Source organism: Cherax quadricarinatus, chromosome 14 (assembly GCF_038502225.1).
Source record: "Cherax quadricarinatus isolate ZL_2023a chromosome 14, ASM3850222v1, whole genome shotgun sequence".
NCBI lineage: Eukaryota > Metazoa > Arthropoda > Malacostraca > Decapoda > Parastacidae > Cherax > Cherax quadricarinatus.
The window spans coordinates 14,452,809-14,475,431 of NC_091305.1; the positions used below are offsets into that span (position 1 = coordinate 14,452,809).

General features: G+C 41.3%; 1 protein-coding gene across 2 annotated transcripts in view; it reads left to right on the forward strand.

The window, feature by feature from the left end:
- Positions 1 to 22,623, forward strand: part of LOC128698738 (nucleolar protein 11) — a 72,020-nt gene that overhangs the window by 33,165 nt on the left and 16,232 nt on the right. For both annotated transcript variants that reach the window (XM_053791069.2, XM_070084866.1), the window contains 2 exons: positions 6,163 to 6,371; positions 18,950 to 19,110. In XM_053791069.2, coding sequence (XP_053647044.2) covers positions 6,163 to 6,371; positions 18,950 to 19,110 — 370 coding nt within the window. The remainder of the gene's footprint in view (positions 1 to 6,162; positions 6,372 to 18,949; positions 19,111 to 22,623) is intronic.

The following is a 22,623-nucleotide window of genomic DNA, read 5'->3' on the forward strand; positions in this document are numbered from 1 at the left end:
TTTTTTTTTTTTTTTTTTTCGACACCAGGAGAGACCTCAGGATTAGGGATTGCGACAGTCAAGGGGTTAAAATACAACCTCTCCTCACAGAATAACAGTTTCATTCCTAAGATCATATCGGTAAACTAATTGTCACCAAGTGAGGAGCATACTATAATGGTAGTGGGTTTGTGTCAACTATCTTTCATAATGTTTTAATGTCACCTTTGCACCATTTATAACATTTCTAGTATACTTTTAAATGTTTATACGGTACTGTACTGTACAGTGGACCCCCGCATAACGATCACCTCCGAATGCGACCAATTATGTAAGTGTATTTATGTAAGTGCGTTTGTACGTGTATGTTTGGGGGTCTGAAATGGACTAATCTACTTCACAATATTCCTTATGGGAACAAATTCGGTCAGTACTGGCACCTGAACATACTTCTGGAGTGAAAAAATATCGTTAACCGGGGGTCCACTGTATATTGTAATAAACAGAATAGAGGAAATCAGCTCTAATATGCATTATTTAGGCATGCATACTTGTCAGAGAGCCCATTGTAAGTCCGAGGCGTCAGTGAACAAGTACGTCGCTATGTGAGAAGAGGCTGTAGTGATTTTGAGGTGTTTTGTTCAAAAGTGGTTTTTATGGTTTTACTGACAGTTTCTTGGTATTAGCTGATGGAATGGGTAAAATACTATTGAAATATAGATTATTTTGGTTAGTTTCAGGACCAGAAGTAGCTTCACATAGGGCTGAAAGTGCTAGAAATATTTGATTTTTGACAATTTTCCTGAAGAAAGGTAAAGCCCTTGCAATTCCCCTACCCTCTGGTCTGCTTTATGGGTTTTTACTAGTTTTACTTCAGTAATTATTGGGATGTTCTAAACCATGACCATTCATTCCTGCTTGTATTTTATTAACTGAAGTAATTTTTTGTGTGATGATGGATTCAAAGTGTAGGGCAAGCGTAATTATATGATATGCCTGGGGATATAATTAATGAACAGAGGACAGGATGGGTTAGTTGCTGGAATGCATACAGTGTTTATTTTGGATTTTGTTTTTAAATTGAAATATTTGTAAAATATGCAAATCATTGACCTCTGTGCACTAATAGTGTAATTCTAATAATTGAAGGGGTGCTTTCTTGTGCTCAGTTAATAAAATGGAAGTAAACTCACAAAATATCTAAGAATTTGTTGAATTGAGCAATGGAATTAGCTTTAAATAGGACTCAGTGTACTCAGGCTGCTAACTTTGCACCTTCATAATTCCATAAGTTTTCTATCAAATTTTGTATTTTTGGTGTCATTACCTTCAGAAAAAGGTTCCCTGCCATCTTAGAAGATTTTTTTTTTTTTTAATTTCAATATTATCAGCATTTTTAATTTTGGGGGTCCCTACAGTGAAAAGGTTAAATATTCCTATTATGTCTGTACATCTGTATAGCATTTAAACTAATCCTAGACATTACTATATCTCCTGTACATAATTTAGTAGCAGTAATAAATTGTATCTGGCGTGTTACTGTATGACATTGTACTCGAAAGTACTAGAATAGATAACGTGTGTGTGTACATAATGTGCAACATATTGGCATAGAATATGACTAACAAAATCCATCAAGTCCCTAATTAAAATAACTTTTGAGAAAAACATTTGCACAGCTTGCTTGAACAGTGAAGCAGCTACTTTGCTATACAGCAATTTGTACAAAGTAATCATAAACAGCACAACATTGGGCAAGGAAAACAAGCTAACTGGGGACAATTCACATGTCATTTATACAAGGTAAAAAGCAGAAACCTTCCAAATTATTGAATCTAAGTTCAACTTCCAAGCCCTGACTATGACAGTGTGTAGATGCCAGCATAGCAAGGCAGATTGTGATTTAGACAGGGCCAGAATCATGTTGAGTGTCATAACACACAACCACAAAATTCCAGAAATCACTAATTCTAAATGAGTCTCAGGAAATTGAGTTCCACAGAAAACAAGATGTATGGCTCAGTCACCAATGAGATCATACTCTGCCACAAAACTGAGTCTACATGACGAGGAAAGGACACAGAGTTCTCGTAGACAGAGAAAGGGGGAGGTGTTGCCTCAGCAATGTCCAGCCAGAGAGAGAGTGAATAATGTAGCAACTACAGCCTGGCTCGTGGACGATCTCTGGGAGTAGTAAGACTCGAAACTCATCATCAAAGGTGAGATGAGGTTCACTCCCAGTGTGCCAAATGTCCCATAGTGCTTCACAATTATCAAACTAGTGAACAAGCATATAGCAGCATGGGGCAGCCACTGAAAGCTCCTCGAATCTGCCAGTGTAGTGTGAGGTATCCTATCAGTGTAGCTAAATATTTAAGAGCAAAATAGATTGCCTTGGAGGGTGTATAAATCTGTAGTGGAGGGGTAGGGGTCGTCCTAGGAAAGGATGGAGGGAGGGGGCAAAAGAGGTTTTGTGTGTAAGGGGCTTGGACATGCAGCAGGCATGTGTGAGCATGTTAGATAGGAGTAAATGGAGACAAATAGTTTTTGGGACTTGATAAGCTGTTGGAGTGTGAACAGGGTAATATTTTGTGAAGGTATTCAGGGAAACCAGTTAGCCAGATTTGAGTCATGCCCCAAAAATGACCCTTAATTTTGCTTAATAATGGTTCTTCCCTAAGAAAAAAGTGCAAAAAATGGCTTATAAAGTGGTGACCCTGCTTTGCTGGGAAACGGCCAAAGTGTTAAAAAAAAAAATTATAAAGCTGACAGTTCTTCAGAGCCTAAGAAAATGCTTATTCTAGACTTATTTTGCATAGTTTACCAGTTAAACTTTATCATAGGCATGTAAACAAAAAATGGCTTATAGGGTTCGCTACTATCCACGGTATGTCTTGGAACGTATCCCCCATGGATACAGGGACCCTACTGTATTGGCTGTTAGGAGTGACATCTTAACTGTCATATCTGAGTGCCTCTGCAAAGACAGTGATTATGTGTGAATGATAGTGAAAGTGTTTCTTTTTTGGTCACCCTGCTTTGCTGGGAAACGGCCAAAGTGTTAAAAAAAAAAATTATAAAGCATGATGTTTTTATTTTAGCTTTAACAAAAATAACAGTGATATATAGATAGATTTTTTCTTCAATAAACCAGCCATACCCCACTGAGAAATATATGCATGTAATACAGTATATCAATGTGTGTATTTATATGGAGACAACATGGAAGAGTGTGGAGAGGTTAATGTATGGGTCTGATGGACTGAGGTGGATGGGCAGTCACCATCATATGTGCTCTGCCTCAAAGCATATCTAAGACTTCCACTTTCTTCATCATCATCATCATAAATTTGTGCTTCTTTCTTTCTTTCAACACACCGGCCGTATCCCACCGAGGTGGGGTGGCCCAAAAGGAAAAACGAAAGTTTCTCCTTTCAAATTTAGTAATACTGTATATACAGAAGAAGGGGTTACTAGCCCCTTGCTCCCGGCATTTCAGTCGCCTCCTACGACACGCTTGGCTTACGGTGGAAGAATTCTGTTCCACTTCCCCATGGAGATAAGAGGAAATAAACAAGAACAAGAACTAGAAAGAAAATAGCAGAAAACCCAGAGGGGTGTGTATATATATATGCTTGTACATGTATGTGTAGTGTGACCTAAGCGTAAGTAGAAGTAGCAAAACGTACCTGAAATCTTGCATATTTATGAGACAGAAAAAAGACACCAGCAATCCTACCATCATGTAAAACAATTACAGGCTTTCGTTTTACACTCATTTGGCAGAATGGTAGTACCTCCCTGGGTGGTTGCTGTCTACCAACCTACTACCTAGGAAATTTGTGCTTATTCTTCTAATACTCAGCACTAAGTGATAGGTGATGAAAATATGCAAAATCATTTGATAAAACACTTGTAAGGTAGACTACAGTCCCAGAAAGCAACCCAGAAAGCAACTGTAGGTGGCATAGGTAGCAGTGGGGAGGGAAGGATTTAGCTCATAACTTAATGCCTTGCAAACCTACAGTGGGTAATAACAAAATTTTGCTCATTCGTTGATTCATGCTTTACATAGTATCAAGATTTTTGCTCTTTCAAAATTTTTGGTGACATGTTTTGTGAACCACTTTGAAACAAAAATCGAGTTGAGTGAAGTCTCATTTTAAAAGGGCTCACTGTATATATCTAGTAGTTTTTTGACCATTCAAACGTAGACTTACATCCCATATGTCTGTAGGGGTAGGGGTCGGCCTAGGAAAGGTTGGAGAGAGGGGGTAAAGGAGGTTTTGTGTGCGAGGGGCTTGGACTTCCAGCAGGCATGCGTGAGCGTGTTTGATAGAGTGAATGGAGACAAATGGTTTTTAATACTTGACGTGCTGTTGGAGTGTGAGCAAAGTAACATTTATGAAGGGGTTCAGGGAAACCGGCAGGCCGGACTTGAGTCCTGGAGATGGGAAGTACAGTGCCTGCACTCTGAAGGAGGGGTGTTAATGTTGCAGTTTAAAAACTGTAGTGTAAAGCACCCTTCTGGCAAGACAGTGATGGACTGAATGATGGTGAAAGTTTTTCTTTTTCGGGCCACCCTGCCTTGGTGGGAATCGGCCAGTGTGATAATAAAAAAAAGAAAAAAAAGTCTGTAGCTTTATAACCATTATAAAAAAGGATATTTTAGTGATGCACACTTAACGAGGTCTTGTATTCTTTGATTTGTGTTAGTTTCTCCTAATTTTCTCAGTTGCCTTTCATCTCTTGTAAGGCATTGAGTTGCTTCAATTTACATTTTAGAGAAGTTAAGCTCCTGGCTTATCAGTTTGTAATTTGTTTGCATAGACATTAATTTGTTCCAGTGGGACTTGTTTGTAAGTGTGGATGTGAAGAACTTTGGAAATTTGGAAATTGGGATCTCCTGTATTGTAATAGCCTAATTATACACCGCCAATTACTTATTAATATTTATGGTTGACGATAAAAATTTATGAATTTTATTCATATTTATTGTTAGTGATCAAGATTATACTAGACATAAAGTTTTAGTTAGTAAAATGGTAATAAATTTAATTATTATACTATCACAGATGTTTGCCCCAAGAAGTAATTCTGTCTCATTTAACCCTTTCAGGTTCGAGACCCCTGATTTCAAACTTGTTCTCAGGGTTGAAGAATTTAAAAACAATATATATATAAAGTTTATCTTAAAAGATAATAGAGAATCTTTTTCTGAAAGTAATGAAACCAAATGTATGGAATTATGCTCTCGCAAAGTTAGCAGTCTCAGCAATATCTATGCATTGGCAATTTTGCCCTATTTTTGGCCAATTCCATTGTTCCAATCAACCAAACTCTTAGTTATTTTGCTAGTATTCCTTCTATTCTATCGATTGAGTACAAAAAACTGCCCATTTAACTATTTCAGTTATCCAATAAAGTGTTCAGAAATCTGTAATTTGGCCAATTTCACACAAAATTTAAAAATTGCCAGTTTCAAAATAAGGCCCAGAATAAACTGTAGACATTCTTGGCACTAAAAATATTTCTTCTGTGCCTTAGTCATGTGCTATGCTTGCTTTCCATTTTAATTTTTATTTACGCAAAAAAATAGAAGATTTACTGTTATGCAGACTACTGCATTGTTGTAATAATTGTATGAGTAATGTCAGTGCATTCCTAAATGCATATTAGGGTGGCCAGTTGGACACACATTGTGTACCCTGAAATATCGGCAAAAATCGAACATTTCCGCTGCTTGTGAGCTCAGTTTCAAGCTACTTTCAGTCCAGAAATCAATCCAAATCATTTCTATTTCTGTAATATATCTTCCTTTCTATCAAATGAGACAAGGAAACTGAGAATTCAACCATAAATCCATACGAAAATATACCATAAAATTGCTTCTGTTTTAAACCAAAAATACGGTTGCAGTTCTTTGTCATGCACTGCATGCTGCAGGATTTTTTTTATATGGTGCACACTTACCGCATAGACCCATTCTCTATGCCCAGATTTACCGCTCACACCTTATCTGAATGAGCTGAGCTCATGGTTAAATATTGTAATTGTGAATTCTTGGATCAAGGGTGCCAATCTAAACTTGAAGAGTGTATGCAAAGACTCTCTTCACTAATTAGTCTTTGTCTTTAGCTTCAGGGTCAGATAATTACAATTTACAGTGGTGTTTATTTTCAGACTTGTGACAGATGTGATGACACATTTAATACAAAAGAAGGATATACTACTCCTGGATGAAGCAGTAACTTCATTCAGCAATGTCCCTGAGACTTGCCTTATTGATGTTCTCAGCCTCTACTTACAATGTAAAGATACGGAATTTGAGGGCCTATGTCAGTGTCCTATCCTGCAGATGGAGTTTGAACCCTACGAGGAAGATGCAGAGAGTAGGTGCTTGGAGAAGTTAATTTGTGATTAACATATGAGATATCACTTTTTGTTCTTCTTTCTTCTTTCAACAAACTGGGCATATCTCACTGAGGTGGGGTGGCACAAAAGAAAAAACGAAAGTTTCTCCTTTTAAATTTGGTAATACAGTGGACCCTCGACCAACGATGGCATCGATTAACAATAAATCCGACTAGCAATACATTTTAACGCAAAAATTTTGCCTCGACTAGCGCTAAAAAACTCGACCAACACTATTCGTTCCGTCTGAGACGCGTCCACTTCTGGCCAGTGTTTACAAGCCAGCCAGCCACCGCGGTCGCTTCCAAGCATACAATCGGAACATTTCATATTATCACAGCCTTTTTAGTGATTGCACCTGCAAAATAAGTCACCATGAGCCCCAAGAAAGCTTCTAGTGCCAACCCTGCAGCAAAAAGGGTGAGAATTACTATGGATATGAAGAAAGAGATCATTGCTAAGTATGAAAGTGTGTGTCTCCGAGCAGGCCAGGTTGTACACAAAACCCCAATCAACCATCGCTACTATTGAGGACAAGAAAACAGCAATCAAGGAAGCTGTTCTTGCCAAAGGTGCAACTATGTTTTCAAAACTGAGATCGCAAGTACTCGAAGATGTTGAGAGACTGTTATTGGTGTGGATAAACGAAAAACAGATAGCAGGAGATAACATCTCTCAAGCGATCATATGTGAAAAGGCTAGGAAGTTGCATGATGATTTAATTAAAAAATGCCAGCAACTAGTGGTGATGTGAGTGAATTTAAGGCCAGCAAAGGTTGGTTTGAGAGATTTAAAGGGAAGGGAAGTAACCCCGGAAAAGGACATACCACTTCAAGTCCTAATGGAAGGGGATTCCCCTTCTAAACACTAAGACCATCAACACTCTCCCCTCCTCCCATCCCATCAATCATCACCTGATCTTCAATAAAGGTAAGTGCCATGTAACTGTGCATGTCTTCTTCAGTTTGTGTGTATTAAAATTAATATTTCATGTGGTAAAAACAATTTTTTTTTCATACTTTGGGGTGTCCTACACGGATTAATTTGATTTCCATTATTTCTTATGGGGAAAATTAACTTGACTAACGATAATTTTGACTAACGATGAGCTCTCAGGAACGGATTAATAGCGTTAGTTGAGGGTCCACTGTATATACAGGAGAAGGAGTTACTAGCCCCTTGCTCCCAACATTTTAGCCGCCTCTTATGACACGCATGGCTCACAGAGGAAGAATTCCGTTCCACTTCCCCATAGAGGAAATAAACAAGAAGAACTAGTAAGGAAATACAGTGATACCTCGCATATTCAGCCTGCCATTACCTGAACCTCGCCAATATCTGAACAGGCTCTGGGAAGGGGCAAAATTCTAAAACTATTACAGAAACATCCGAACAGTCGTTAGGATACAGTAGAAGGCTGACTCAACTTGGCACGCACTTTAGTGTACCAGTTGGCCACTAGGAGCCGCGCTTTTTGCCGTCACCACCTCCCACTGTTCTCAATCCAAAAACTCGAGCAGCAAAGGCAGGTGTCGAAATACTTTTAGAGTATTTGGAGCATCCACTGTCCACAGCCCATTTGAAAAGTTATGGCCCTGTGGTCTGTGAAATCCAGGAGGCTGTTATTCAAGCTCAGTGTGTCTGGTCCCACCGCCAGACAATGTTGGACTCGTTTTGTAAACCTACAGCACCATTGCCGATGGCGATATAACGGGGTACGGATGGCGATATAATGGTACGGATGCGCAGTTTTTCCCTCTCATGTATCCAGAAACTTCATGTTTCTGAACTGGTCTCGGCCCATATAGTTCAGATAAGAGAGGTATCACTGTAGAAGAAAACCCAGAGGGGTATGTATATACACGTATATCCTTGTCTATGCATGTGCAGTGTGACCTAAGTGCAAGTAGAAGTAGCAAGACGTACCCGAAACCTTGCATGTGTATGAAACAGAAAAAAAGACACCAGCAATCCTACCATTGTGTAAAACAATTAAAGGTTTCTGTTATACACTTGGTAGGACGGTAGTACCTCCCTGGGAAGTTGCTGTCTATCAGCCTACTATCTAGAATCACTTTTTGTTATTTCTATATATTATCTGCATCACCACCTCGTTAATTATAGGGCAGAAGGTGGGGAAAGTGAAAAGTTATTCCAATTTTTTTTTTTAACATGCTGGCCATCTCCCACCAAGGCAGATGACCCATAAAAGAAATGCTTTCACTGTCATTCACACTATTGCTGCCTTGCCAGAGGTGTACATATATGACAGTTTAGATGTCCCTCTAAACATCAAATATCCCAAAGTCCTCCTTTATAGTACAGGCACTGTACTTTCCACCTCCAGGACTCAAGTCCTGCTAACCAGTTTCCCATGAATCCTTTCACAAAATACACCTTGCTCACACTCCCACAGCTCATCAAGTCCCATAAACCATTTGTCTCCACTCCTATCTAACACGCATGTGCCTGCTGTATGTTCAAGCCCCTTGCACACAGAACCTCCTCCTTTATCCCCTCCCTCCTTTCCTAGAACAACTCCTACCCCACTTTCCCTCCACTATAGATTTATATACTCTCCAAGTCATCCTATTTTGCTCCATCGTCTCTAAATGACCAAACCACCTCAACAACCCCTCCTTAGCCCTCTGAACAATACTTTTAGTACCTCTGCACTTCCCTCTAATCTCCAGACTATTAATTCCCTGCATAATATTTACGCCACACATTGCTCTCAGATACAGCATTTCCACTGCCTTCAGCCTCCTCCTCGCTGCAACATTCGCAACTCATGCTTCACACCCATATAAGAGTGTTGGTACCACTATACTCTGATACAGTCATTTCTTTGTCTCCATAGATACCTGAATACGTCACCCACCTTTTTCCCCTCATCATTTCTATGATTTACTTTGTCTCTCATATAACCATCCACTGACACATTCATTCCCAAATCACCTTTCAACAAATCAGCCATTTCCCACCTAGGCAGGGTGGCCCAAAAAGAAAAACAAAAGTTTCTCTTTTTAACTTTAGTAATGTATACAGGAGAAGGTGTTGCTAGCCCCTTTCTCCCGGCATTTTAGTTAACTCTTACAACACGCATGGCTTACGGAGGAAGAATTTTGTTCCACTTCCTCACGGAAATAAGAACAAGAACTAGCAAGAAAATAGAAGAAAACCCAGAGGGGTGTGTATATATATGCTTGTACATGCATGTGTCGTGTGACCTAAGTGTAAGTAGAAGTAACAAGACATACCACTCACTTGGCAGGATGGTAGTACCTCCCTGGGCAGTTGCTGTCTGCCAACCTACTACCTAGGTCATTCCCAACTCTCTGAACATATTTACTTCTTCCATACTCCCTCCCTCCAATCTGATATGCAATTTTTCCTTACCTAACTTGTTGAATACCCTCATCACCATTCTCTTATCTGTGTTCACTTTCAACTTTCTTTACACACCCAAATTCATCCACTAACTTCACTTATTGACTTCCTTTTTTAAGTATTATGACTGGCCCCATCATATCATAATTTACTGTTCTGTCATTCATAACTCATTCTAATTGAGTATACTATATACTTCACAAATACCAGTATTTGGGATTGTTAATACAGTAACATCATTTACAAAAATAAACTGGAATGCTGTTAGAACATAATTTCTGGAATAATTTGGTTAAGGTTTCTCTTATTTTTACATAATTCTAAGTAAAAATATTTTAGCTTTTCCAATTTCATTGTGAGTATGATATGCAGATTTAGTAACTGCTTTCAGTTTGTCCTAGCTTTTTCTGAAGCTTAAGTTATAATGCATTATAAATAGTTTGCCATCTGTATCATAGAATATTTTTCATTCAGTACATAAGTTTGTTGTTGTTAGTAGATAATGGCAGCTGGTAGCCCTGATGATGCAGCAAATGGTATATGAAGCTACATATAATATAAAACACTAGATGTCTTGTACCTCACTTATTTTAATAGCTTTTCAAAATTTGGCACTGTGGACTGCCAGATAATGCGCAGTCTGTTTACACATTTTTGCTCAAACACAGTTGGAAAATTGTGGCATATTTTTGGTGAACACACCATAAAATATCGGTTTACACAGTGGAGTGCACGTAAGGGAATAAGTGGCTCATGCCACATTTTTTCCCCTCAGTCTCACGGTGAGCCTCAGTGAAAGGGTGAGAGTGGCCCATGGGTGCATCTGTCTCTCCTGTCCCACATTCTCTTCGCCCATTGTATGTCCCATGTGACACGAGAGTGTATGGTCAGATTGGTAGAGGTAGGTGAGTGAGGTACACAGGTGAGAACAAAGTGTTTGGGGGAGAGTTGGGTACAAATGTGGGGGGACATCCATGAAAGTGAGGTGGCTGGAAGCATGGAAAACTTCAAAGGGGGCTCCTTGGCGTGGTGAAGAGGCTCTTGGTCTGAGGAATTAGACCTGTTGGTCTCCTTCCTCAGACCGAACTTAATTGCCCCCCAATCCCCCCTTCCTTATCCCATCCTCCCTTTTTCTTTTCCTCCTCCCCACCCCTCCCTATTACCCTTCCTCTTTTTTTTTTTACCACAAGCACGCTAGTTCCTGGGTAGGGGAAAGGGTACTGGGGTTCATCCCATTCCGTTGAGGTTCATGGGGGTGGTGTAGTTTGACATGGAATCTGGATCGCCTGGGGATGTCCCAATCCCTCTCCGGTCTCCCGGGGAGTGGCTTTGGGTATCTTTCGGGCGACGGGTGTATCTCTGGAGGCTGACTTTTGGATTCCGGGGGTGGTGGCCAAAGGAGGTATGCTTTGTGGCGGATATCCGGCCGCTCTCTTTTGTCCACCGAGGTAGCTCGGCAGATGTGAGGTTGCTATCCCGGATTGCTGGTTTACTGGCATGATGGGTAGGGTATGGCACGGGTTCCATGCTGCATCTGCACTACTTGCGGTGCTGAGGTCCTCTTGGGCGCGGAGGGAGATTTCTGGCCCTCTCATTCCTCCCAGGAACTATCCCTCCCCAGTCCCCCCTTTTTTATTCTTTTTTTTTTATTTTTATTTTCTTGTCTTCTTTCTTTTTTTTTTCTTAAAAACAAAAAGAAAGAAGTAACCTAACCATGGAAGCCCTAGTCCATGAACCTGCTACCCCCGGGCCCCTTCTTGATACCGCACCCCGTTCTGACCCCGCCTCGTCTTTGGACCACTCTTCGGACACTCCTAATGCCTCTGTACCTCTTGCCGGTGCTGTTTCTTCACCCGCTTCAGGTACTGAGGTTTTGACTGACTCCTTCGATTTATCTGACCTCCACTCTCCTTTGACTATGCTTCCGGCCGCTCCCTCTACGGTGCAGCAATTTTCGAATCGCTGGCCTGTTAAACGTCGGACCAACTCTGGTCCCACACCTAAATGCCAACGACAATTACATGCTGATGATACTTCTCCACCTTCTCGTTCTTCTCAGAAAAGATCGAAACGTCCTGCACTCCCTTTCCACGCTCAGTTTCAGAATGCACAATGGACTAAATTCTTCACTTTACGACTGACTTCCTCTATTGCCCATCTTTCCGACCATATTGGCAAGGCACTCCTACGCCTTGTTGGTAAAGATATTTCTTTTCATGCTCTTAAGAGCGGTACGCGCATCATCACTGTACAGAATGCTACCCAAGCTCATGATCTTTCTCTTCTTTCCCATATCGATACTGTTCCTGTCACTATTGAAAAACATCATTCCCTCAATTCTTGTAGTGGTACCGTCATTCTACCCCATACCATAGTTCAACAAAATTTCCAGACATGTGGCAATGACATTCTTGAACAGCTGAAACTCCAAGATCTCCCAATCCTCAAGGTAGACACTTATGTTCTTCCTGCCCGCGGGCAGAGAAGATACCCTAGCAATGTGGCTCGTTTAACTTTTGACAGCCGTGAACTCCCATTCTCAGTTTATGTAGCAGGACATTGGTTACAAGTTCGAAAGATGATCCCTACACCACAACAGTGTAGAAATTGCTGGCGATTTGGCCATCCAGCGAAATATTGCAGATCTATAGCCGAATGCCCAGTCTGTGGTGCCGATGACCATTCTAATATGTCTTGCAATCGATCTCCCTCTTGCCTTAATTGTCATGAGGCTCACCCTTCGTACTCTCGCCGTTGCCAAGTCTACTTAAATGAGCGGGAAATCCGTTACCTCAAAGAGGCAGAAGGTCTCCCTTATGCCATGGCAGTTTCTCATCTCCGCCTCCAAGGGAGACTACCTCGTGTTTCTTATTCCTGTGTTTCAAAACGTCCCCCCACTTCTGGGGTCCCATCTTCTGCAGCCTCCTCTGTGGTTACCTCTCCCATAGTCACTCCTGTATCTAATTCTTTTGCTGTCCTGGGCTCAGACGTCCCTACTTCAGCGCCTCAGTCTGTTCTCGCTTCTTCGTGTTCTCCCTCACAAGCCTCGGTATTGACGAGATCTCGTACGACACCTCCTCCCAATCATCCCTCTACTTCTCAGAAGCCAAAAAAACCTCCTTTAACCCCTCCTTCCCTTCTTCCACCTCCTCATTTTACCTTCCCTGTCTCTGTACCTGGTACTTCCCCTCTCACTGGCTCTGTTACAAGTGCAGAGGTTCACCCTCCTCTTCGTACTGTACCTTCCTCCCCCTGTTCCCTCCCAAGTTTCTTCCTCTTCTGCCACCTCCCAGGTTTCTGCCTCTTCTGTCCCCTTCCACGCTTCTTCTCCAGTTCCCTCCACCCTTTCACACCCCCCCTACCTTGGTACAGACCATTACAGTTCCAATCTTTACTCATCCTCCCCTACCATCTCCAATATTGTCTCCCATACGACGTCTTTGAATTCCGAAACACTTGAAGCAATCTCTGAATATATCGCAGAGACCAAACCATCAATGGACACTGATCCACCCTCTGTTCCTTCTCTCTCCTCTCCTCCATCTGCGCAACTCCTTTCTTCGCAGCGCACCATTCCTTCGCTGCTTAAACGTTTTCTGCTGCCACCGCATGTGGACATTTCTAGCCCCTCTAGTCCGTAGGAACCCTTACCTGCGGATTTCAGGTATCTTTATCGTTGCCAATCATGGCCTATTTACAGTGGAATATACGCGGCCTCAGGGGTAATCGGGGTGAGCTTCAGATGTTACTCTCCCAGTTTTCCCCTGTTGGTGTTTGCTTACAGGAACCAAAATTACACTCTGCTGTTATCTCTCCCATCTCAGGCTATAATTTATTGTATTCTTCAGATCCTTTTCCTGATGGGACCTTTAATGAAAGTGCCCTTCTTCTATGCTCTGATATTCCGTACCATCAGCTATTTCTTCGTACTTCACTACACTACACAGCAGACCGTATCCACTTGCATAGGTGGTATACGCTCTGTTCTTTATATCTCTCTCTGTCTCGGGCATTATCTATCCCGGATATTGCCTTTCTTGTTTCATCATTACTACCACCGCTTCTGTTACTTGGCGATTTTAATGCCCATCATTTCCTCTGGGGGGGGTCTCACTGTGATTCCCGTGGCATTCAGTTAGAGGCTTTTCTTGCTACCCAGCCCCTCCATGTTTTAAATACAGCTACTCACACCCATTTTGATCCTCGGACTCACACTCTCTCTTGCATCGATCTCTCAGTCTGCTCTTCCTCCGCCGCATTAGACTTCACCTGGTGTGTTCTCCCGGATTTACATGACAGCGATCATTTCCCAATCATTCTTACTTTCCCTTCATATTCACCACCTCTTCGTATCCCACGCTGGCAATTCAATCAGGCAAATTGGAACCTTTACTCACAACTAACTGTTTTTAGTGAGGTTCCTTCTTCGTCCTCCATTGATGAGCTTTTACACCTCTTCTCGTCCTCCATTTTAACCGCTGCTTCTCATTCTATACCCCAAACTTCGGGCAGGCATTTTCAGAAATGCGTGCCTTGGTGGTCTCCTGCTTGTGCTCATGCAGTACGTTTGAAATGCGCTGCATGGGGCAGGTACCGGTACAATAGAACCACGGAGAGACTTCTTGATTTTAAGCAGAAGCGTGCGATCGCTCGCCGTGTCATCCGTGATGCTAAACGCACTTGCTGGTGAGATTATGTCTCCACCATTACCTCTGCTTCCTCTATGAGTGCAGTCTGGGAAAAAGTACGAAAACTGAGTGGTAAATATTCTCCTGACCCGGCTCCTGTTCTGCGGGTTGCCGGTGTTGATATAGCAAACCCACTAGATGTTGCCAATGAAATTGGCAATCATCTGGTCCGTATTTCTTAGGGGCTCCATCTATGCCCCTCGTTTCTTTCCTCAAAGTCTGCCAGAGAGTTAGCACCCTTGGACTTTTCATCTCTCAGAGAAGAACAGTATAATGTGCCTTTTACACTTCAAGAACTGGAGGCAACACTTTCAGCTTGCCGATCATCGGCAGCTGGGCCCGACGACATTCATATTCATATGCTACAACTTTTACATCAGTCAGCCCTTGCAGTCCTATTACGCCTTTTCAATCTTATTTGGTCACAAGGAGTTCTTCCACAGCTGTGGAAATCTGCCATTGTTCTCCCTTTCCGCAAACCGGGTACTACGGGACATGAAGCCTCCCACTATCGTCCCATTGCTCTTACCAGTGCAGTTTGCAAAGTGATGGAGCGCCTGGTAAATAGACATTTAGTGTGGTATTTAGAGACACACAACAGTCTCTCCACTCGTCAATATGGCTTTCGTTAGGGCCGTTCTACCATAGACCCCTTACTACGCTTGGATACGTATGTTCGTAATGCCTTTGCGAATAACCACTCGGTTATTGCCATATTTTTTGACCTTGAGAAGGCATATGACACAACTTGGAGGTATAATATTTTGGCCCAAGCCCACTCCTTAGGCCTCCGAGGCAGTCTACCATCCTTCCTTAAGAACTTTTTAACTGACAGACATTTCCGTGTTCGGGTTAATAATGTGCTCTCCCCGGACTTTATCCAAGCTGAAGGTGTCCCTCAGGGATGTGTTCTGAGCACAACACTTTTTCTCCTTGCTATAAATGATTTGGCCTCTAGTCTTCCATCAAATATTTGGTCATCACTCTATGTTGATGACTTCGCTATTGCCTGTGCAGGCGCTGACTTTCACCTCATTACAGTTTCTCTCCAACATGCGGTCGACTGTGTTTCCAATTGGGCCACCACACATGGGTTTAAATTTTCCAGCACCAGAACTCACCAAATTACTTTCACTAGATGCTCTGTCATCTCCGATCATCCTTTGTACCTCTATGGCTCCCGTATCCCTGAACGTGATACAGTCAGGTTTCTAGGCCTCCTCTTTGACCGTAGGTTATCCTGGAAACCTCACATTACCTCTCTGAAGGCAACTTGTCACAGCCGACTGAGCCTTCTTAAAACCCTTGCTCATCTTTCATGGGGAGCTGATCGTCAAACTCTCCTTCGCCTACATTTCAGCTTCCTTTTATCGAAACTTGATTATGGTGACCAGATCTATTCAGTGGCCTCTCCTGCTACTCTCTCTAGCCTTAACCCCATTCATTACCAAGGATTACGTTTATGCCTTGGTGCTTTTCGCTCTTCCCCTGTTGAGAGCCTCTATGCAGAAGCGAATGTTCCATCCTTATCCGATCGCCGTGATGCCCATTGCCTTCGCTACTATGTACGCTCTCATGATCTCCGCAATCCTTCCATTTATAGAATGGTCACTGATATTAGTAGACATTCTTTATTTGTTCGCCGCCCCTGTTTACTCCGTCCTTTCTCTCTTCGCCTTCATTCGCTCTTGTCTTCTCTTCAATTACCACCTTTCTATGTTCATGTAGCATCTCACTTTTCCCTACCCCCCTGGGAAGTTCCAGCTGTTCGAGTCTGTTCTTTCTCTCTCCCTTGCTTGAAAGCCCAACTGTCTACGGTCGCTTCCCGCTCTCTTTTTCTTGACCACTTCCACTCTCATTCTCATGCCATTGCAGTGTACACAGATGGCTCTAAGTCTTCTGATGGCGTAGGATTCGCAGCAGTGTTTCCAGACAGCGTCGTACGAGGGCATTTACTATCTTCGGCTAGTATTTTTACTGCTGAATTGTATGCCATTCTTGCAGCACTTATCCGTATTGCATCTATGCCTGTGTCATCATTTGTGGTTGTCTCAGACTCCCTTAGTGCTTTACAGGCTATACAGAAATTTGATACACCTCACCCCTGAGTTCTCCATATCCAACTTTGGCTATGCCACATCTTTACCAAGCATAAAGATATTGTTTTTTGTTGGGTCCCTGGTCATGTTGACGTACAAGGCAATGAACAGGCAGACACTGCTGCGCGGTCAGCAGTACATGACCTACCAGTTTCAAATAGAGGTGTTCCATTTACGGACTATTTTGCTGCAATAGCTACCCACCTTCACACCCGTTGGCAACAACGTTGGTCTACTCTGCTCGGTAACAAACTTCAATCTATTAAACCGAGTATAGGTTACTGGCCATCTTCTTGTCACCAGTGTCGAGGTTGGGAGACTACTCTCTCCCATCTTCGCATTAGCCATACTCGTCTTACTCATGGTTATCTCATGGAGAGGCACCTTGCTCCTCTCTGTGAGAATTGTCAGGTTCCATTATCGGTTAGCCACATTCTATTAGACTGCCCACTTCATCAACGAGCACGCAGTATATACCTCCAATGTCGTCTTCGCTCCGCTGCTCTCTCTTTACCTTCCCTTCTCACTGATGGACCCACCTTTCATCCGGACTCTCTCATTGACTTTTTGACAACTGACTTACTTCACAAACTCTGATGATACCTTCAGCCCTTTCTACCTCAATCTCTTGCTGCCCTCTACCCCCGCACTATCCCCTGCCCCACTGTTTTCTGTAACCTACTGATCATCCCTCCCCCCCTTCTACCGCCCAATGCCCTCGCTTCCTTCCCTACCCTGCAGCGCTGTATAGCCCTTGTGGCTTAGCACTTCTTTTTTATTATAATAATAATAATAACGGAAGCATGGAGAGGAAGTATGGGTGAAGGGCAGTTGTGGGAGATAAGTGATGTCAGTCCAAAGCCACCCAGCCCTCTGATATATTGCAGGAGGTTGAGGGCATGTGGGCGAGGGGATAGGTGAAGCCCACACCTTGCCCAGCTCCACATCTTCACTCACACCATTTCCCCACAACTTTACCCAACCTTTCACCCTAACGTGCTGCACTTATCTAATCACTTAGTCACCAACCACCCTCATTACTACCTACACCACCAACCACACATTCACTCTCCCAGTCACCCATCATCGTCACCACCCACACATCCATCCAGTCACCCATCATCCAATCACCATCCACACCAGGCCACTGACAACATCTTTTACCCACACTGCTTCCCCACAGCTTCAAGCCCACACTGCTCCACTCCCATATTTATCCATGCTGTCACTTACACCACTGCCCCACAACTTCATGCACACACAGCCCCAAGCCCACACCTTACCCATGCTTTCATGGCCCCGACACACACCTAGTCATGTAGCCACTCACTCAGTCACCCAGTACCCATATCAGGACACCAGCACTGCTCCCCAAACAGTCACCATCACACTGCCTCGTTGTTTCCTGCCTCTGCCCTTCCACCATTCAGTCTCCACCTCCTTCAACAGCAGTCCACCAGTCCCCACCCCCCACATCAAACCTACTAACCCCGACTGCTTACCCTTCCTGTGTACACCCCAACCACTCTAACCCCCCTTTATAACCCCTATACAGTTGTAATGAGTAGGAAACCCTTTCTCTGCTAGCAGAGATGTGATTTATAGTATCTTTGATTGACATACACATCACCACATTGACCTCCATTATATTTGGTTGGCTTTTTTTTTTAGGAGGGCTTTAATGAATGTAGCCTTATTTTTCACATCTGTTCTTCAATTCAGTTTACGTGCATTTTTTTTTTTTTTGCACACTGTATTTTGGAACTTTACGTAACTACCATTTTATCTGACAGAAATGTATATTATTTGCCAGTTTAAATCAGTTTCATCATTTAGTAGTCATCTGTTCTACATACTGTAAACAAATTCTTTTTATAATTTCAGACATCTTCTAAAAATGCCATAAATTTATACCATGCACTATTTGTCTTTATAATACTCAGCTTGGGTTGGAGCTTGTTGTATAATGTATGTATACCCAGTCACCTCTTGCTTGTGAGGGCATCATATTCATTAGCAAGCCTTTGTGGAGAACTTGGCATCCTTTATCCCATGTTTCAGATGGTCATTTGGTTTAAAATTTCAAGTTTGAATTGGAAAAAACTGAAAGAGAGATTGATAAATATACTGACTAACAAAATGAGATTATTATGCAATAACTATAAATATGAGATATAGTACTTTATAAAATTAGTGTATGGTTTATCTGGAACCACTAAATTTGGTATGTGATGACCATTTTCAAATGCTGCTGGATTTTATTTATGCTGCCCCATCTGCCTTCTATTATTATATAATAATCATCACTAAAATCAATCTTGGTGAAACATTAAGAATTCATCAATTAGGGAAGAGACAAGTGTATTTTTATCTTTACAGAAATCTTGTGTCCTTTTAACTCCAGCAAGGCACATTTCATAAATGGAGTTTTGCAGAAGCCATTTACAGACACGCAATTACTCATAGATCTACCAAGACTGTCTTTCAGCCATGCCCTCTCTCTCATACAGTATCTGCATTACTTGATTACAACTGGTGAAGTAAGTTGGAATTTTGATGAACAGTGTATTCTTTGATATCACAGGTTTAAATTTTAATCTCTAATGTAATTTTTGCTCTCTATGCAGTGCTTTAAACCTGTGGCAAGATTACATTTTCAGATGTGTCTATTGTTCCTGTTACCTGAATAACGTATAATATATTGATGTTTCCCTCTAATTTTCCTAATAGTTTGTGTCCTTTTAATGTTTCCTTTCCATTCCATGGGAAGTGGGTGAGAATTCTTCCTACATCAGCAGTGTGTCATAAAAGGCAACTAAAATGCCAGGAGTGAGCAAGGGACTAGTAACCCCTTCTCCTGTATGAATTACTAATAAAGACAGAACAAAATTCTGAAGTGGATAGTTTGAATGTGTGAGAAGAAAGAATTGTTAATATTATGAATGAAAAGAAGTTGGATGCCCTGTCACTGAATGAAACATTGCTAGAATTACAGATATTGTTTTGATTGAGTAATGGACTCAGAATTATTTTAAATATATTGTGATTCTCCTCAGTGGATATGGCCAGTTCATTGAGAAGAATATTGTAATTATAATGTCTGTAATGTGATTGTAAATTAGTCATGCTAACAACAAATTGGCACAGATCATAGCAAATTAAGATAAGTTAGTTGAACATTACTAACGATGGCAGTGGATTAACCCTTTCGCTGACTGCCGTAATGCTATGCCTTTGAGTTCAATGGCCATACCATAGTACTACATGATGAGCTCTGCTCACTCAGATAAGTTGTGAGCAGTAAATTTGGGCCATATAAAAAAAAATCCTGCAGCACACATTGCATGAGAAAAAAGAAAGACCACGTTTTTGGTTTAAAACAGCAACTTTGCACTGTATTTTCTTAGTTTTTATGGTTTTATTCTCGGTTTCTTGGTCTCATTTGATAGAATGGAAAATATATAAATAGAGATCATTTTGATTGGAAATAGCTTGAAGTGGCACTCAAAGTAGTAGGTATGTTAAATTTTTGCCAATATTCAAGCATAAACAAATCACATCATGTGTCCAATACAAGTCAATTGCTGTGTCTAATATGTGTTCATGAATGCTCTGATATTATTTATACAGTCTTCTATTTTTTATGTGAATAAAAAAGAAAAATGGAATTCATGCCTGCATTGTTTATTCTGGACCCTGTTTTGAAACTGGAATATTTTGAAATTTGTGTGAAATGGGCCAAATTACCAATTTCTGATCACTTTATTGAGTTGGTGAAATGGTTGATTGTACAAGTTCTTGTGCTTAAATGATAAAATGGAAGACATACTAGTAAAATAGCTAAGAATTTGGTCAACTAGGACTATGTAATTGTTCTAAGTGGACAAAATCGCTGATACATAAATATCACTGACACAGCAAAATTCGCAAAAGTGTAATTTCATCAATTTTCGATCAAATTTTGTACTTTTTGTTTGATAACCTTCAGAAAAAGATTACCATTTCATAAGAAAAATTAACAAAATATATTTTTGAAAATTCTTGGACATTTTAGACAAGTTTCAGATTGAGGTCTGGACAGTGAAAGGGCTTTTAGTGTTGTTAATAACTTTTCATGTTAAAATTGCTAAATAACCTATCAGGTCTAAACCTGTGCAACTAATACAACTCAACCTAGTGTAAATGATATTGCAGTATGGTATTTCCCCATAATAACCCGTAATAACTAAGAAAAAGTATAAGGCTTCATCAGTCCCATGTTGAACAGTAGGAATCATGCCTGTATCTGTCACCTTCTGGGCTTGCTGATGAAAAGAGTGAAGTTAACCAGCCATGTTGCAGTCAGTTGGTACATTGCCTGGATTATATATTTTCCCATCTCTTCTGCCTATCCTTTCCTCTCCCTCAATTCCTCAGTCCTTAACCCTTAAACTGTCCAAACGTAGATCTACGTTTTTTCAGCATTTGAAAGTATGTAAAAAATGTAGATTTTTTTTTTTTTTTTTTACATTTGAAAACGTGTAAAAAAAACTTGATCTACTTTGTTTTTGTTTTTGTTTTTTTTTTTTGTTATATTTGAATAGAGGAGCAATGTGGCAGATGTTGCAAGTATATGGAATAGGTGGTAAGTTATTAAATGCTGTAAAGAGTTTTTATGAGGATAGTGAGGCTCAGGTTAGGGTGTGTAGAAGAGAGGGAGAATACTTCCCGGTAAAAGTAGGTCTTAGACAGGGATGTGTAATGTCACCATGGTTGTTTAATATATTTATAGATGGGGTTGTAAAGGAAGTAAATGCTAGGGTGTTTGGGAGAGGGGTGGGATTAAATTATGGGGAATCAAATTCAAAATGGGAATTGACACAGTTACTTTTTGCTGATGATACTGTACTTATAGGAGATTCTAAAGAAAAATTGCAAAGGTTAGTGGATGAGTTTGGGAATGTGTGTAAAGGTAGAAAGTTGAAAGTGAACATAGAAAAGAGTAAGGTGATGAGGGTGTCAAATGATTTAGATAAAGAAAAATTGGATATCAAATTGGGGAGGAGGAGTATGGAAGAAGTGAATGTTTTCAGATACTTGGGAGTTGACGTGTCGGCGGATGGATTTATGAAGGATGAGGTTAATCATAGAATTGATGAGGGAAAAAAGGTGAGTGGTGCGTTGAGGTATATGTGGAGTCAAAAAACGTTATCTATGGAGGCAAAGAAGGGAATGTATGAAAGTATAGTAGTACCAACACTCTTATATGGGTGTGAAGCTTGGGTGGTAAATGCAGCAGCGAGGAGACGGTTGGAGGCAGTGGAGATGTCCTGTTTAAGGGCAATGTGTGGTGTAAATATTATGCAGAAAATTCAGAGTGTGGAAATTAGGAGAAGGTGTGGAGTTAATAAAAGTATGAGTCAGAGGGCAGAAGAGGGGTTGTTGAGGTGGTTTGGTCATTTAGAGAGAATGGATCAAAGTAGAATGACATGGAAAGCATATAAATCTATAGGGGAAGGAAGGAGGGGTAGGGGTCATCCTCGAAAGGGTTGGAGAGAGGGGGTAAAGGAGGTTTTGTGGGTAAGGGGCTTGGACTTCCAGCAAGCGTGCGTGAGCGTGTTAGATAGGAGTGAATGGAGACGAATGGTACTTGGGACCTGACGATCTGTTGGAGTGTGAGCAGGGTAATATTTAGTGAAGGGATTCAGGGAAACCGGTTATTTTCATATAGTCGGACTTGAGTCCTGGAAATGGGAAGTACAATGCCTGCACTTTAAAGGAGTGGTTTGGGATATTGGCAGTTTGGAGGGATATGTTGTGTATCTTTATACGTATATGCTTCTAAGCTGTTGTATTCTGGGCACCTCTGCAAAAGCAGTGATAATGTGTGAGTGTGGTGAAAGTGTTGAATGATGATGAAAGTATTTTCTTTTTGGGGATTTTCTTTCTTTTTTGGGTCACCCTGCCTCGGTGGGAGACGGCCGACTTGTTGAAAAAAAAAAAAAAATGTAAAAAAAAATGTAGCTCTACTTTTGGAGCACTACGCATGTAAACGTAAATCTGTTTGGACAGTT